At 38.3% G+C, this 19,342-nt stretch overlaps 1 protein-coding gene across 3 annotated transcripts in view; it reads right to left on the minus strand.

Annotated features, from left to right (window-relative positions):
* Positions 1-2,982: 2,982 nt before the first annotated feature.
* Positions 2,983-19,342, minus strand: part of ADCY2 (adenylate cyclase 2) — a 483,719-nt gene continuing 467,359 nt past the window's right edge. The window contains exons 21-25 of one of the 3 annotated variants that reach the window (XM_038390427.2): positions 12,954-13,100; positions 11,756-11,863; positions 8,488-8,602; positions 4,771-4,895; positions 2,983-3,792 (exon numbers count right to left, since the gene is read on the minus strand). In XM_038390427.2, coding sequence (XP_038246355.1) covers positions 3,640-3,792; positions 4,771-4,895; positions 8,488-8,602; positions 11,756-11,863; positions 12,954-13,100 — 648 coding nt within the window. In that variant the 3' untranslated portion in view covers positions 2,983-3,639. Of the gene's footprint in view, positions 3,793-4,770; positions 4,896-6,946; positions 7,078-8,487; positions 8,603-11,755; positions 11,864-12,953; positions 13,101-19,342 lie in introns of those variants that run through there. The other 2 variants (XR_006279108.1, XM_043508479.1) reach the window with 2 other exon arrangements.

Consider the following 19,342-nt stretch of genomic DNA (forward strand, 5'->3'; position numbering starts at 1 on the left):
ACAGATTACTACATCTCTGCTACCATTTGAAATTACAGACTGTGACTCACCTGTATATATATTTTACTTGCTTTAACCTCTATAACTCTCATTCCTCTTTCTTAGCCAATAAACCTTTAGTTAGTTTACTGGGAAATTGGCTACCGGTGTTGTCTTTGTGAGATCTAGGATGCAAATTGACCTAGGTGCGTAGCTGGTCTCTTGGGACTGGGAGAAACCTGGAATATTTGTGATTTTTGTGTAAGTGACCACTTATCATATGGTCCTGCTTGCCTGGGTGGCAAGATAGACTGGAGTGTCTAAGGGGACTGCCTGTGACTCCATTATAAGACTATTGTAGTACTTTGGGAGTTCACATTTGGCACGGGTTGGTGAAATCTAATATAGAACTTACCACCAGTTTGGGGTGTGTCAAGGTTCCTTCCCCACTCTCAACTCTAGGGTACAGATGTGGGGACCTGCATGAAAACCTCCTAAGCTTACTTTTACCAGCTTAGGTTAACTTCCCCAAGGTACAAACTATTTTACCTTTTGCCCTTGGACTTATCGCTGCCACCACCAAACGTCTAACAGGGATATAATTTGGAAAGAGTCTGTTTGGAAACGTCTTTCCCCCCCAAAATCCTCCCAAATGTTACAGGGTGTCTGCCCTGCTTTTGACAGTCTTCCCTGAGGTTGGCACTAATGGTTGTGAGCCACTCTAGACAGTGTGACAATACTAAAAACACCATTGCTAGAGACTTTTCAAAATCCCATCTACGACCGCGGTATCTAATCATCCCTTTTTCAGGCAGCTACTCAAGATGTCAGCAAAAAAGTTGTCCAACACCACGTGTCAGCTGCCAGTCTCCCAGATCCTTCTGGAGGAAAAGTTTCTATTGCTCCAGTAATAACAGGAGAAACTTTGACATTAACAAAATATGTGGACTTTGGACTCACTATGTTATTTATCGTTTGACATGACACAATAATTAATTATTTAGTGTTTACAAAGATAAAAAGATGTTTGAAGATAAAAAGGCAGATTTCAGATTTGTGAAAACATTTTTTCTAATGTTCTCTCAAATAATTTTAGAGACAAGGTGGAAGGGCAGCTTTTCACTGTGAAAATTTCCTGGGCTATTTAAGGTTTAGGTACTCCTTTTTCAAAATGTCTTGGAAACAAATTTGTTCCATTACATCATGAACGGGTTTGTCAAACTCCCCTCTTGTAGGGCTATTAATGAAAAACACTAGAGCCTCAACTTTGCAATTGACTGTTTGTGGGCAGACCAGTGTACAGTCAGTTGAAAGACTGGGACCACTGTGAAAAGTAGGGGGAGAAATGCTGAAAGTAAATGTGAAATTACATGTCTTTCTAAATAAACAACAAATACATCTATAGACTTCGTGAAGCTTTTAGGCAACGTGAAAGACAAATTGCTTTTCAGAGGAAAAGCTAAACACCTACTTTAACAGTAAATCTCATGGTATATGAAAGTTTGTTGACCTATCTACTTGAGTGTCATGACATAAGGCTCTGAATACAAAATGAGATGGAGACTTTCAACTGCATTGTCTTTCAAATTTGCATAGCTTTTTGGTTTTTCTTTAGCAAGCAAATCAGTGTAGCTGTAAATCAGTGGAAAAAGCAGATGCACTGATGTCTTTTATTTAAATACTTTAAAATGCATGAAACAAAGATAACAAAAATGGGATGCAAGGTGATCTTTACAAAGTATAAGATGTGTCTGTCTCTGGACACAGCATTTAAATAATATTAATTACTTGTACTCTGTATTACTATCTAAGTTTGTAGTTAACAAGTAAAATGACAAATATCAACAAACTAGGTTTTTTTCTCTCTCTTTATCCCCAACTGGCTCTGCCAGTATGGAGGAGGGCACTGCCAGGAGGGTAAAAATGAGCCTAGCACACCAAACAATAAGTAAGCCCCCGATATGTTGTCCCATTTGGAGCCTGTATCCAGAACAGAGCTCTAAGAAAGCAGCAGGACTTCCCACTACTCATGGTGCACATCCTTTACCCAGGTCTTTTGATCCACTCTAATGATGATAGTATAAATTCTACTGCCTTAATAACAGGCAAATGATGACTTTCAGTGAATTTCTTATTCTCTGGGACAGGATTTGGCTCGATCATAGCAAACATTTGCATGTAACGCCAAAATGTCAGAATAGCATGTGGATATTAAGAGTGGTCAACACACAGTTTTTGTGCCATTTACTTGTATTGGTTTAGAAATGTACCAAAATATGTTTTAGCACTATAAACATGTTTATATTAATATAACAGCTTCCACACTATAGGTTGCACGGATTTACATTGGTTTGTAAACTGATAGCTAATTTGGTACAATAAACTCTCAGAATATAGTCATAATCATTTGTTGTTTCATTGGCTCAGTCACATTCAAGCCTTTTCAAATGTTACACAGTAATAGAGTATTGAAACACTAAACTTTGTGACTTTTTGAAAAAGCATAAAGCAGCTTTTTACTTGGAGTATTTTTATTCTGCAAATTGAGTGCTAGATATGCTACAAGTTCCCAAAATGTGTGAGACTGTATATGAAAAGCCTAACCTTGAATTGACAGACTAAAAGTGACAGATACTGTAATTTCCACATGTATATAGTAATTCATATCTGGCATAAAGGAATTTAATAAAAAATGGGTTTGAAGTGATTGCTTTGACCTGTTATTGGCAGGAAATACTGTCTGCATGACTGTAATGACACACACACACGAGGTTAGAGCATAGTCAAAGCCTAGAGATGAAATAATATTATGTGTGAACAAGATATCCTTCCTAGAGAATATTTACAGTAGGAAGATGGGAGACATTCAGAGGAAATCTTAGAGATAAATGACTGATGACTTCCTCTGGGTAGAATCTGGGAAATTATTTCTTGTTGCCAATAGAAGTATTTGCGGAACCATGTGGAAAGAAGCAAAACTAAGAAACAAATTGTAAGACAAAGTACATACAAACTTTTAATGAATTAACCTTACAAAAGACAATGGCATTAAAACAGCTGATGTGTTTGTACAAAACTGCTCCTTTGTTGTTAGGACAGTCTCCAGGAAAGAATGCCAACCAGGTACCCCCAACATGTCACTGGCTACGAGACACAGCTGGTGAACATATCCAAACTGTATATGGAGGGACAAAATCAACTTATTTACAAATACTGTATATTTTAATGTCAGACTAGTGGATGCTATTGGGGAGCTACTGTATCTTCCAGGAAACATCATGCACCAGAAAATATTATGCACCCCTAGCTTTATTGCCTTAAGATTGTTTTTGTTTATCACTAACATCATCTTAGTCCCTTTGGTATCAGCCTCTGCATTTTAGTCTCTTTATCAATCTCTGTTTCTTCTTTCTTATCTTGAAGTAACAGTGCAAGTTGTAGTACAGTCTTCCAGTCCTATAGCACACAACACAACTGTCCTGGAATATAAGAATAGCGAGGTGTGTACTGCTGGATTATCGGACCATACAGCCATACGAAAATAACAGTTCCATAATACTGGAAAATAACACGCACATTCATATTATGGGCCAAAATGGAGTTAAAAAGTGTGTGATACTTTCCTGAAAATAGGGTATCGCTGACACCTAAAAATATTCTTCAGGATGCCACATTCCCTTGTGAAAGGGACCTTGTCATTTCAGTATGTACAAAATATGTTTTCAGTTCTCCTTTTCCTTTTACATTTATTATTCCTCTGCAAGTGCACATATACCCCAGCATTTGTAAGACATTGTTCGTCTCCTCTGTAACCTGAAACATATAATATTTTTTTTTAAATGATGAGCACAAAAAGAGAATAATAATCTCTCTTTAGCATCTAGGACAGAGGTCAGCCTGGATGCTTTCAAAGTTATTGTCATGATGCTTGGAAGATCTTTAAAAGGCACCAAAATACTGAAGACTCATTTTTCGATCTTGAGCAAGTACATTGAGTCACTCAGGAGTTCCATATGTGAGCCATCAAATAATCTGTTGTTTAGGTGCTTAACACCTGTTTTAGGCATTTTACCTGATGTGCTTAGGTTTGAAGACATGGGCCTGCAGATGCACAATTAGCACTAAAAACAACGTTTGTTTAATCTACCATATAGTACTCCAAAAAGCATTTCAGATTTTCAAGAACTGTGTATCATTCATGTAGAACCCATGGACTGAACAGAGACACTGGTTATGGCTTATTACAACAATCTGTAACCCACTAACCCCCTCTTTTTGTCCTGTGATGGCAAAGGTGTTAATGGGCCATTCTACTTTGCACGGTCCCTTAGACTATGTGCTACCTAGTTAAGCTAAACAATCTGTTCCACCTTGCATTTAGCTGTGATGCTCCGAGTACCTTTCCCAGACCTGAAGAAGAGCTGTGTCGCTCGAAACTTGTCTCTCTCACCAGAAGAAGTTGGTCCAATAAAAGACATTACCTCCCTTACCTTGTCATTCTAGAACACCAACAGTCATTTTGCTACTGCTGCTTTTCCTTAGTGACTAAATGTCTTTTAAATCTTTACTTTCTCTTTTCAGGGCCTGATCTTTCTGTACTGTGCATCTATGACAATATTGGGGGGCAGCCTTTAGGAATCTGCAGCCCAAAAGGGTCACATAGAATGTAGGCCAGCTGTCAATCTGCCTGGTTCATCACTAAGAACACTTCATTGATTCATTTAATCTATCAACATGATGATCTGTTTCTGAAGAAGTAAGTCACTCAAACAGTAACATGAAAAAAGATACCTGTATTTTATCTAAGACACCAGTGCTGTCCATCCTGCTAGCCACATTCACTGTGTTGCCCCAGATGTCATACTGTGGTTTCTGAGCTCCAATTACTCCAGCTATTACAGGTCCATGGTTGATGCCTGTAAAACATTGGTTGACCCTCTGTGTTAATGAGAATTTACAAATAAGGATGAGTAGCATATTTAGCTCAAATATAAATAAATGAACATTGTATTTGGCCTATGCTTGATAGAGGGCACAATAATAAATGGCATGGCCACAAGTGTATTTGATCACTTACTGCAGCAGGATATTAGTAATAAAAATGCCAAGTTAGCCCACCTCAATTTCACAAAAATTATTTTCCTTTTATAGTTTCTTAATAATTTGCTAGTGCCATCTTTAAAGAGTATCTCTACCTTCAATTAAATAGATGTATTAGAATTTCCTTCAGTCTCTATAGCAAATGGGAATAACCTTCAACATTAAAACAATGACTGCCAAATCTAATTACTTTTACAGCATTCTTTTGTTTCTGACATACAAAGTAGACTAATGGACTTAGAAAAGATGAGTTCTCACTCATAGGTTCTCACTCATGAGTTCTTATTCATCTTTTGCTGATAGCATCGACCTAGAATGTTTGGGCTAATAAATAAATCTACATGATTACATTCATATCTTTTGCTTAAGCAGTGTGTTATGGTAGTAAAACATTAGCTTTGATACAGATTGCTAGAGGGAATAATAAGATCATACATAGCCACCTAAGAGACTGTAGGCACTTCCATTCTACAGTCATTCTTGGTTCCTGAGTTCATTTTTGTTGTAGCAACCAGGCAAGGTACTAACAAACTTCAACAGGACTTTATTTTAAAAGTGGAAACCTCTTTACAGAGCTGCTGCTGCTGCACCTTCAGTAGCTCTCACTCTGCCTCCTCAACTCCCCCCTGTTTCCTGTCCTTTCACACTCCCAACAGCCAGTGCTCCCAATTCTAATAATTATAAGCAGCATCTAAACACCACAATTTTTGAGAAGGGGGGAGGGGCGGGAATGACTCTCATGTGACATAAGTTTCATTATCAGTAAACAGAACATGACTCTTGCTTAGTTTTTATTTATACTATCTTGGAACTTCATACAAACATGCCCTTGACATCAGTGGGAACTCTGATTGAGTGGGGAATGAGAGTAGTGTAATCCTACAGTTATAACTCAGCCTATGGGCCATGCTGAAAAAAAATGGAATGGAACTATCAACAAAGTGAATGTGGCACTCCCATAGTAAGTGTATCAACAATACCTTGATGGGTTTCTATAAAGAATTATACAGATCCTATCCAAATGCCTCTACTTAGCAGATACACTAGTTCTTTGAAGGAATTAATTACCCCTCTTGGGGGACGATGACAGAGGCCCTACAGGGTTCATTAACAGGGAGGAAATGGTTACAGCTGTTAAATACAAATAATTGGGAAAAGATGCAGCTCCCAAGTGATACCAGGTAGAGGGCTATAAATGTTTGTCTGAGCACTTAGCTCCTTAGCTTCTGAATATATTAATTCCTTTAATAGGTTGCTTAAGGCCTTCACTAGATTAATTTAGAAAGGCAAAAACTGTTCATTAAGCTTAACAGATCATGGTATTGGATGGACAGAGGAGACTTGCTCTAAATCTGTTTTTATTATTTTTGGTCTGCCTGGCGAGACTGCATGGAGGAGATACTATGGTGACTAGCACTCTAGAAACACCTAAAATAGCTTAGACAGATAGCTTAGATAGATAAATGAGAGTGTGTGCGCTATCCAATAAGAGCAACACAAAACAACCATTAGGGATGCTCAAAATCAGCAAAAATGTAATCCTCTCTTTAACTCAGCTGCAGGAGCATCACAATTCCACATGGTAAACAAAACAGTAGGAAACTACAATTGCATCTGAACTATGTCCTTGTTGATTGTTACTTGAACATCCTTTAACATCTTTCTCTCCTAACTCCATTAAGCAAAGGAGTACAATTTTTATAGACTATACAGTAACCCCCCCCCCATAGAAGTCACATGTCAATAGTGTTGTTTAGAGAAGTTTGCTCCACGAACACTGCTTCAATATAATCTTTTGTACGACAGTTAGTGTGTGGGTTTAGTCCTTGACTTTCATCAGCACTTGTTCGTCACATAATGCTGATGCCTCTGATACCACTGCCTTACAGGTCGTGTTGTTTGAATTAAATCACTGATGGGAATAAGAGAATTTCCATTTCTTACAGGATTATAACTCCACATCTCTTGATAAACCCACCGACTTGTATTCGCTTTGAACTGAAAGGAAAGGGAGAGGGAGATATTTCATCTTTGCTTTGCTGTTCCTATTAACTGTGGCTCATCCTACAAAGAATACTACTCCCAAAGGATTCATAGATTCCAAGGCCAGAAGGGACCACTGTGATCATCTACTCTGACCTCCTGTATAACACAGGCCATAGAACATCCCTGAAATAATTCCTAGAGCACAGCTTTTACAAAAACATCCAGTCTTGTTTTTAATTGCCAATGATGGCAAAACATTTGAGGAGTATATGAATAATTAATATGAGACTAATGCCAAACTCTTACCACAGGGTGGCACTGTGAACTAAACATGAGAGCACAAGCAGCAGGCACAATACCTGGGAGTTACACTTCAAGAAAGACTAGAAAGGTGACTAGCTGCTGTTTAATTAGAAACCAAATACTTCAGGCATGTTTACAGGATGGATTTATACGTTTCCAATAGTGATTCACTGCTTGCATTTCACACTTTCTAAATTTCATTTTGTATTCAAAAACTATCACACATTATTACTGGGAAATTTAATCTTGGGATATATGGGCTTCTGCCAGTTATAAACTCATTTTGTCTCCTATTCCTGGCTTAGGGATAACAACCTTGCATGTATTTTGAAAAATGTCATGATACTTTAGGAGAAGATGCTAGAAACTGAATGATAAGTGATATCCTTAACAAATAGAATTGACTAAAAAAATCTTAGTGTTTGAGGCTGCTATGTTCCAATAATTGTAGGTGTGTAATAGAAAGGAGAAGCAGACAACATAACACTAGTTCTCCCAGTTATGCAACTGATGTTGCCCCCATCTGTATGCGGTCCAACTTTCTTGTATTTGGGAGGTATGGTTTAAATGCAGAGAATTAGATCTGTACATTTTGCAGAAAACAACATACTTTCCTTTTTTCAATCACTTGAAAAATATGAGAACTGTTTAAAATGAACAGCAACCAATATACAAGAGAACAGAACGTAAGACTTCTTTATTTCAGATTGGGCAAGGTGGGTCGTATTTTCAGCACCGAATGACTTAGGTGCTTTTGAAAATTCCACTCTGGATTCTTTTTGCCTCCTCTCCCATTTACATTTTAAAAGTTAAAAATGTTTAAAAATATTTAGGATAAAGACTGATGAGTCACTATCAAACCATTTCAGACACAAAGGCCAATATTCTCAACGGAGCCTATAATTCTGAATGCCTCCATTTTTTGTGTGCCCACCTTGAGACACATCTAAGGCCACAACTGCAGAGGAAGACAATGGCAATACCATTCATTCTCCCTTATAACAGGGAAAAGCTGCTTATCTGTCCTCTTAGCTAGTATTACTAGCTTTTTAATGTACTCATATTTCACACTGAATTCTCCCTTACAAAATATTCTTGTAAGACTCTTGTGCCACATACCTATTCGTAACTTGAAGTCATTGAATGAGTGCTTGTTTATTACATCCAGTTTTGCCACGAGGGCAAATGCAAATTCCACCATAGTTCCTATGTGCATATACTGTCGTTCAGGTTCCTGAATATAAAAAAGCAAACAAAGAGGAATCCACATAACCAGAATCATCAAAATGTTTTCTGTAAACTCAGTTGCTGCAAGAACATGCACAAAATACTCAAAAAGAAAAGGAGTCCTTGTGGCACCTTAGAGACTTACAAATTTATTTGAGCATAAGCTTTCGTGAGCTACAGCTCACTTCATCGGATGCATTCGTTGGAAAGCTGTAGCTCACGAAAGCTTATGCTCAAATAAATTTGTTAGTCTCTAGGGTGCCACAAGGACTCCTTTTCTTTTTGCAAATACAGACTAACACGGCTGCTACTCTGAAACAAAATACTCAGAATCTTCAACATATTGTAATATGAGAGTACGCTGCATGAGAAACAAAGCTGCTGTGATAGACAATACCCGATGGTAGGAACTGAAATCTGCTCAGCTTCAGCTAGGATCAACTAGGGCATAATAATGTATTGTCTCTTTTACTTAATGTACGCACAGATGTCCAGGATGGGCATGCGCACGTGCGTGTGTTAATGAAATCCTCTCCTTTTCTAGGTACTTATAAACAACTTCACAAATATTAAGGTAGGTGTAAAAACACAGTGAGCTTGAACTTATAATTTTCTTCTTTCAGTTTTATGAGTGCAACCGGTTTTAGTAAATCAAATATATATAAGTCAAACACAGTTTCAAATTGTAATGGAAAAGCATTACTGCAGCAGTCTGTTGTATTCAAAGAATAAAAATTACATTCACTTATTTGCTAATAGGCAATTTAAGTAGGAACACAAGCTGCTAAAGAAATAATAATTTAAATGTAGGTAAATATTTTGCAGAATATACATCAATATTTAGCAGAAAGATTCTAATTGGGTGACAGAAAAAGAAATCAATTTACTCAAATAGAAGCCACTGAATATGCTTCATGCCTGCTATGCTACAGCAAATGATCTGGAATATGACATTTTATTAATATGGTAAATATATTTTAGGAGGCTGGGTGACTTGATTGATAAAGTAACATCTTCAGGACTAGGATATTTCTTTAAATTCAACACAGATGTCTCAATTTAATGTTCAGTGACAATCAACATTCAGAAGCAGTCTAATAAGACTTAATTTTTGACACAACTCTACTCTCACTTACACTGCTGTTACTCCATTGATTTAAATGGAGTTAATCCTGATTTACAACAGTGCAGGTGAGAGGAGAAGCAAACCCTTTGTGTCTGATAAAGAGGAGACCAGTACTGAATGAGCAGGGATCATGAAGTGCCTGTTATCCCTGGAAGCTAGGTCAGTGACCTGAACTGAAAATTGGTCAAGACGATGACAGCTAGTATAGCTAAATTGTATTATATACTATACAATACAATACAACTAGGCAAGGAGGAAAAAGGGTATATTTTGACTGGCTTTTCCTTTGGCTATCTCAATATTAATTTATTGCATTAGTGTCTATGCTGAAACTGGCTGGAATTTCTGTGTGGCTGGATGATTTACAGCTAATGGGAGACCATATATTCTTGAAACAACATGTCAAAAGTTTGATGTCTAGTTTACATTGTTTTATGTATTAAATTATCTTTCTTCTTTCACTGTGGCTGCTATGATACCCACTCTGATTACAATTCATGAGCATCATTTTGGAGAAGCTAGATAATGAAGGATTTTTAATTTGGAGATTCCTTACTTTTAATATTTTGATATTTAAAACTCTTAATAAATAACTGTGTGTGTGTGCACACACGTGTGTGAATAGCAGGATGCCTAACTTGCCATATTTGAAAATTGTGTAAAGTCTCTAAAATTTCTGGTAGCAACATCTCCATGTTCACAATGCAGCCCAAATTCAATCATTTCTGCATTTGGCAATATGCTGGAAAAAAAGAAATATTATTACTAATGAATTTGTATTGTGGTGGTGCTGAGAGACCCGATTGGGGCCCATTGTGCTAAGCACTGCACAAACAGAACACAGAGATGAACCCTGCCTCAGGGATCTTAGAATTCTAGTAATAACTTACATAATTTTGTGTTGATAGATGTAATGATATATTTATTCCTTTCTCTGTTTATACAAGTGCTCACATTGCACAATCTCTGAGCTCTGAGAGTAAAGACTTACTGAACAGTAAAAGACTCTTGCCCCACTCCAAAACCAACCCCCTTCTCAAAAATTATTCTTACACCATCCACTGGAGTTCAACAGCTGCTGTGCTGAAGATCCAGGGGGAAGAAAAATCTACAGCCAAGTACCTCCCATTCAGGATATTCCTCTCTCAACCCAAATCCAGGGTAAATGTCCAAATCAAGGGTGTTTTAGCAAAAGCACTTCAGAGGACCTGAACTGCAGAGGGGGAGAATGTGGCAGGCTATAGAGAAGGAGTACTTGTGGCACCTTAGAGACTAACAAATTTATTTGAGCATAATATAGAGAGACACTCTGCTCTGTCACACTGCATTTCAATCCTAATTTAAATTGTCACCACCAGACGACCAGGCGATTTGACTGGTCTGTGTGACTGTTCATGGAATCACTGAAATTAGAACTCAGAAAGACCCGTCAAGCTCATCTTGTCCATCCCATTGCAATGCAGGATTAAGTCTAGCAGTTTGTGTAGATATCTTATTTTACAATAACTAACAGAACTAGTTTAATGTGAACCTAGGTACCTTTTTAGTTCATGCTCACAGGGTCTACTAGGAACATTTACAATGCAGCATGCTGGTGTGTGCTCCAGTTTACACCCTTTTAGTCCAAACAATAGGATTGTGTAGACAAACTCATAGTATACAGCTAATTATTTGATGTTTTCTTTGGAAAACGTAATGAAACACTAATTTTTGAGGTCTTTCATAGAACTCTCTAAATCTATTCTAGCGAAGTGCTTCAGAGAACTGTTCCACTATAATAGGGAATAGTGGTTTTGGAACTAAAATGCCATATTTAGATTGAGAAAATGCAAAGAGGTCCTTTTTATGTTACACTGTGTAAAGAGTAATAGTTCACAGAAACTTGAAGAGTTTAGTGAATAAAAATATACAAAATCTTGTCCAATATGATAAAATCCATGCTAGTCCTGCAATACACTGAATCCCTATGAATGTACTTTGAACTTCATGTGAACACAACTTTTACCTAGCAAGCTGTTTATGTCTTTGCTGTACCTGACTGTGTTCTTGGCTGGGCGTAGCACTCAGTCCTGTAGCTGCCATGTAAGTGCTTCCAATGGTCTTGATCTTTTCAACTCCACTAAATTTTGGTTTAGACAACAACTGTGAAGAAATAAGAGTTATTCAATTACCCAGATTCTCAGTGTCTGGTAGCTAGACACCTTAACAGTATTCTGATACTTAATCCTCAGTGCTGTCTTCTACCTCTTGTTAGAAGAAATAAGTTGAATACCGTTTGATGGATGTAATTCCACATGGAGTTTTGTTCTTATTTAGAATTACCTTAAAGTGCAATGGTCCATTTTACGCTTACACTGAACATCTTTTCAGTATTGTATGGTCAGTAGAAAGTGTGTTCAGTGTATGTAATCTAGAATTTAATAGTTGCTGTCAAGTATGGGCCAAATTCTTCTCTTTTACATGTGTACCATTTCTTGAAGCCAATGGGATCTGCATGCATCTGAGGGCATAAAAAGGTTCCTACTTGTGTCACATGAACCAACAGGTAAGCCTTTTTCTGCATTTTGAGTATGTGACTTTGTAAAAAAAAAAAAAATATGGGACTTGGGGTTCCCTGTTTATTGTCTCATGCATTGCAATTTCTCTCTGAGTGTGTGCAGGTCAAATGCTATCTGCAGTGTGTTGCACAGCTGTAATTGTCTTCAAATTCTGCCATCAGTTCCCCAGTCTGCATCTGCCTTTAGTTTAGGAGAATGATGGGTTTTAAAACCTTCACATTCTTATTAGTCACTCAAAAACCATGTCATCAGTAAGGCAGAAAAACTTAGACTAATACAGATCAGATGTAAGGAAATATGTTAATTTCAAGGGAAACAAATTTAGGTACCAAGTTTTAGGCACTGCAGTTCGAAAACTGTGATAAGTTTCTGATATGAGGGTGTAGTGTTGAATGAATAAAGGGCCAAACTTCTCCCTCAGACACATGTGGAAGGCTCTCTCTGAAGTGGATCAATGGCAGTAGGATACATATGCCAGAGTATGATCTGCTCCATGACACATACAAATCTTTTCTTAATCCCAAATCTCTATCAAAATATCCTTATGAAATGGACACTTAAAAATTTCCTGCCCAACTGTCCTCTCAGTCGCACTCTCAAACATTCTCATTCACTGTTTTACAAATTGGTCTCAAGGTTTAATTTGTATAATAGTTGTTGTTACTAGTACTTACATCATCAAAGTCAGCAATTATCTCATTTAGCAGTCTGAGACATTCCAAGCCTTCTTTATTTACATCAGATTCTGTGTAAAATTCTTTGAAATCCGGAATAGAGGCAAACATGACACAGACACAGTCATATGACTGGTGATATAGATCCTGCCCAAAAGAAAAGAACAAAGCTCTAAATACAAAAGATTCATGAACCGTAAAAGGTATGGTGTGGAAGAAAGAGATATGATGGAGAGGACTGTTAGTGGGAGTAGATGTCCTCCCAAGATTCCCATGTTCTGGTACACAGAACTAACTTCTTACAATCTGATGTTTCTTATTCTTATTAGCTAGAGTTTGTTTACTCCACAGTAGGTAATTAAAAACAAATTAAATATATTTGTTAAAGAAACCTTCAATGTACAAAATTAGAAACATTGAAAATGTTTTAAAGCTACTTGATTTTTTCCATTAATATAAACCCTGGAAAATACGTTATCTTATAATGCTAATGAAATAGGGTCTATTTCTGCAAGCCTTCTATGCACAGAACTGCTTTTGACTTGAACAGGACTGACTGCAGGGCTGGACCTATAATTTACAAAACAATCTCTATTCTATTATTAACTATATGTATTGTAGTAATTCCTGGAGGACACAGTCAAGATCATGCCTCCATTGTTCTAGCCAGTGTACCAATGCATAGGAAGAGACACAGTCTATGCCCCAAATAGTTTACAATCTAAATAGACAAGAGAAGGATGAGAGAAACTGAGCATTATCCCCTTTTTACAGAGAAGGAACTGAGACAAAGAGATTAGAGAATGGATCTGAAACTGATTGAGGTCAACGGAAAGACTTCCATTGACCTCAGTCAGTTTCAGTTCCATTCACTAATGGGCTGTGGATCAGAGCTGAAGTGACTCACCCAAGGTCACAGAGGAAGTCTGTGGCACAGCCAAGAATTGAACCCAGATCTCCTCAGTCCCCGTTCACTGCCTTAGCCATAAGTTCATCCCTTCACATGGAGGATAAATTTAAGTCACTTATAGGAAACAAAAAACAAATACTTCTGATGCAACTTCATACACATGGAGGCCAATACAAAACTTTAAGATGTGCCAAAATTAACTACTAAGAAGAGACTGTGCAGTACATGTGTCTTAAGGAAGATTATAATGGTGTTATAAGGCCAAATCCTATTAAACTTATTTACATGAGTACTCCCACTGATTTCATTTCCATTTCAATATAGATGTGTCCCATTTTCTGGGGGGCAAGAAAATGAGAGCAGGGAAGATTGCATGTCTCCAGTCTGAGGGAGATGGTTTGGCTCTGAGTATTTCTGCATTTTCTATCCATGTTCTAAGAGTTAAATTACTACAGCATTCAGGGAGCTGTATCAGAAGCTTAATATGCTTCCCTGTTAGCTTTGAAGATAAAAACTTAAGTATATTAATGGCCCACATGTGACGTACTGCTGTGCAAGATGGTAAGGTTGGAAATGGTGTTCAGTAATTCATTTTTCTTTGATGTGCCCCTGTAGCTAGGACCATCAACACTGCCTGACTATGTCTGAAGTTTTACTTTCACTTAGTTAGGCAAAACTAGTATAATTTAACAGTGACTTGACAAGATAAAATGAAAAATTAGTCAAGAAAATGTGTGCTAAGTGTGCCACAAAACAGTCTGTGGGGAACAGGCACTGTACAGGTAGGTCTCAAGCAACCTTTATAGAAAATTATCAAGTCCCACAAAGTCCTATGACTGGTCTCTTTCTCAATATAGATAACAAATGTATTATTCTGGGATATCAGACATGCTGGCAGGCTCATCTGTTACAAGGAGACATCCCACAGACACCTTTACATCACATTGTTTCAGCTTAGGTATATTTTTCAAATTTAGCTTTCAAAATTACAAATCTAAAACACCGCTGGAAGAGTGGGAAAAAGGGCCTGATTCTCCAAGGTGCTGACCAACCTAACTCTCCCTCTGAAGTCAACAGGATTTGAGGGCCCTAAGGACTTTAACAGATTGGGCCCAAAGTGACTTCTCTTGGCCCATATGGGTTGGTTCAGTATAAAAGCCAAGTCTAATGTCATTCATATCCCAAAAAGATGTAGTGAATATCCCAGCATGTACCTAGAAGACTTAAAGAGGGTTTTAGCCAAAGGTTAGTTTAGACCAGTGGTTCTCAAACTTTGGGGTCCCAAATCCTTTTGAATGGGGTCACCAGGGGCTGGTGTAGACTTGCTGGGGCCTGGGGCTGAACCCCAAACTCCACTGCCCAAGGCCAAAGCCAAAGCCCGAGGGCTTCATCCCTGGGTGACAGGACTCAGGTTACAGGCCCCCTGCCTGGGGCTGAAGTCCTTGAGCTTCAGCTTTGGCCCTCTTGCCCAGATCAGTGGGACTTGGGTGAGCTCAGGCTTCAGTCCCCCTCCCTGGGGTCATGAAGTCATTTTTGTTGTCAGAAGGGGGTCGCATTGCAATGAAGTTTGAGAACCCCTGGTTTAGACTTCTTTATGTGCTGATTGCACCCTATGGCTTAGTGGGGTCAGACAGCACATGTTTCTGTGGTAAAATCAGTTTTCATTTTACTTTCTCAAATAATTTTCAGCCTCACTGGATTTTGTTTTTGTAAATGTCTGAGCCACCCAAACAGTGCTGGGATTTCAAAGGAATGAAAGGAGTGAAAGGCTGCTCCAACTGTGTTTGGTGGGAGCAGATGGCAGAGAAACTATTCAATAATCTTTATAAAAAGAGTGGAGAAAGTATTTATAGCTAATGCACACAAAGAGCTCCTTTTCACTCAGCAAACTTCTATATTTCTTTTTAATTACTGAAGCTTCTTCTTAAAAATAAAATGTACTACTGTTATCTAATATATATATTAGCATAAATGACGCATGTCAAAATAAACAAACTACATCCTGTGATCATTTATTCATCTTAAAAATTGGTGTTTGCTCACCTACTTGATAATTTTTAAAATTTAGTAATTCACAAAGGTCCTCCTGATCATTAATAGTGTTAATTAGCAAAATTCTATTGTACTAGATTCTACATATTGTTTTAAGTTGAAACAACTCATTTATTCAATAGATATACTGAGCTAAATTCTATAGTGCCTTAAATTACACTGAAGTCACTAGATAAGCCTAGTTTTAAATGTGTCTTAACTCAGTTGATCTTGCATTAAGGGGATGTGAAACATGGTGGATCAGCAAAAATCAACAGGATAATGTAGTACCTGGCTATAAACTATTAAGGGAGGACATACTAGATCAGAGAGGAGTGGTGGAGGACATGCAACACTGCACCTAAGAGATTACATGAAATCTAATGGAAGAAAGTTGCTGAATGGTGGGAACTACGCAGCAGAATCTACAAGAATATAAATGAGATTAGAGTAACAAGAATACAGATGTATTAGTAAGGTTACACTCTGCTGGATTTTGATCAGGAATGGGATATTGGGTGTACAGTGCTGAAAATATGTCACCGAGACAGATAATGATATAGAAAAGATAAAACAGGTGCATCTATCCTCTCATAATATGGGAAAAAGGGGACAGCCAATGAAACTGAAATGCAACAAATTTAAAACTGCAGCTGATTAAATGGAATACTTTCTTACCCAAGGAATAATAAATGTGAAGAGCTTGCTGCCATAAGATAATGTTAAAGTCAAGTCCTTAGCAGGATTCAAAGAAGGATTAGCCTTTTGTTAAAGTTATTAGGATAACAACATCCATATTTATATTAGGTAGAATCAAAATATTTTAGAAGGGAAATAAAACCTCATGCTTAAGGGCAAGAGCCAACCAATAACTGATAGGGGTTAGGAAGAGACTTTTCCTAAGAACAAATTATTCTCTAACTGCCCACTGCAGTGTTTCCTGTATCTCCCTTTGAAGCGTCTGGTACTGGCCATTGTCACAGATAGGATACTGAATGAGATGGAATGTTGGACCCCAGGGTTATCTGCCATATAGACATCACCCACAGAACACACAAAACCCTTGTAGTAATGAAGGAGTGTTTGAGGTCTTCCCTATGGAATAGGTTCATTGCCCAGAAGCAGTAATGGTAATTGTGCAATGCACAACGATAAGGGAGAGAATAAGGCATTGTTGTGAGAATGTGAATAGTGGGGGTACAGATGTGCTGCTGAGACTCAGGAAGCATCAGTATGCATTACACCCCAGTACTGTTGGTTGTACATCAAGACGAGGACAAATAATGGAAGAGAAAGGGTTGCAAGTGGGACTGTACCATGTGTAGATATAAAATTAACCTTGCCAGTGGCAAAACAGGGTTACCCCTCTCTTCCTCTCTCCCCACCCTGAAAAACGGACAAACTGGAGATGACAAACTCAATGCATGGCATATGTTGAAGGGGGAGGTGGAGCTCAGCTACTCTGTGCACCTCTCTGACACACAGGCTAATGCTGTAGATCCTGGTGTTAATGTCTAAGGGCTTCTGTATATTTACAACACTGCAGCGGCACTGCTGTCCATACAACTGTAGTGCTTAGTAAAGATGCTATCTGTGCTGATGGAAGGGCTTCTCCCCTTGGTGTAGTCAATCTGCCTTCCCGAGAGGCTGTCGGTGCGTTGAGGGGAAAAGCCCTCCCATCGACATAGTGCTGTGTACACTGGCAGTTGGGTCGCATATCTGCATTACACAGGGGTGTGGATTTTCCATGCCCCCAAATGACGTCGTTATACCAATGTAAGTTTGTAGTGCAGACCGGGCTAAGGCACTATTGAGTCAGGTTTACACAAAGCCAAGCAGTTGGCATGGCCCTCACAAAGGTGGTGAGAGGATTTCAAACAGGAACTCCAATCTAATGAAGTTATTTGACTTGTTGATATAAAAAGGGCTTCCTTAACTTGGGAAAACCATTTCTATGTAAAGCAGGACTTGTTGGATCATATTAAAGAAATTCTGTATTAAAGTCACAAATGAGTTTGATTCCCCCTGGTTTGAATACCAGGGTATTACTGGTTAAGAGGTCTTTGGTACTCTTTCTCTCACTCTATGTGTTAAACTTGCAAGCTGCTGATTGTGTTAGTACATTCTAAGACACAGTCTGTTCTCAAAGCAATACTTTGTAACAACAGAAATAACACCTAGAGACTCCCCGCCCTTTTGTTGTATTCATCTCACTTTGTTAACAATTGTGATTAAAATAGAGATAGAGGATGTATGTGGATGGATGCTTGGTGTAGATATTAACTGAATGATCAGGGAGGTGCCAGCCTAAGAATCCAGTGTCCATTGGCTAAAGAAGGCGTCAACTGGAAATAACCAGAGAACCATCAGAGGGCAGACTGGAATCAACCCAACAGCCTCAAGAATGGGAGAACCAAAGAACAAGATAACATCTGGCAGCACGGAGCCATCAGGAATGTGCCATCTGCTGATTGATTCAGCAACAGCATGATGAAGCAATTCCCATAGACTGGCATAGGAAGAAATTCCTATAAAAATGGACTCTAGAAAGTGAGAACTTTGGGGTCTGATTCTGCAAACCAACTTCCAGGAGCATCAGATGAGCATCTGACAAGGCCCTGCTTCCTCCTCATGTCCAGGCCACCTGGCCAGTGGCTTGGCATGAGCAACTCTAAGGCTGGTAACTATGATAACAACCTTGCAGAACCTCTGTGTGTGTGTGAATAAATATGAAATTGAATGGAATGTTATAGCTATAACTGACTGCTTACTATGATTCTTTCTGTATTCACCATAAATGTGGTATTTTGCCTTTTCCCCTTTAATAACATCCTGCTGGTTTTTATTTTATTGATATAACACACTCTCCAAAACATTAAGCCTAAGCTTCTATATACTTGAAAATCTAATGCAACAGCCATCAATGCTTTCCCTGTCAGTTACAGCTATTCAGGATGTCTGAGTGACAAACTGAAGGAAAGGGTAGTTTTATTTCCATGTAATATTAACAAATATTCAAATAAATCATGACTTAAAGAATATATATTTTTGAATTTAAAATAAAAACAGTGAAACAAGCTTGCACTTCCGATTCTGAGGAGAAAGTCCTGGAGAAGGATCTTGCCCAGTTGCCAACATCTGCAAGGGACAAGGAGAATGCAATGGTCTCAAATTGCAGTGGGGTCGGTCTAGGTTGGATATTAGGAAACACTATTTCACTAGGAGGGTGGTGAAGCACTGGAATGGGTTACCTAGGGAGGCTTTGGAATCTCCATCTTTAGAGGTTTTTAAGGTCCTGCTTTGAGCAGGGGATTGGACTAGGTGACCTCCTGAGGTCTCTTCCAACCCTAATATTCTATGATTCTATGAATGAGATCACCTCTGAAAGAAGGAAGTTCCCAGGACTTGGAAGGCAGCATCTTCCAGAGGGCAAAGAGGTATTGATGGG

Source organism: Dermochelys coriacea, chromosome 2 (genome assembly GCF_009764565.3).
Source record: "Dermochelys coriacea isolate rDerCor1 chromosome 2, rDerCor1.pri.v4, whole genome shotgun sequence".
In the NCBI taxonomy this organism is placed as follows: domain Eukaryota; kingdom Metazoa; phylum Chordata; order Testudines; family Dermochelyidae; genus Dermochelys; species Dermochelys coriacea.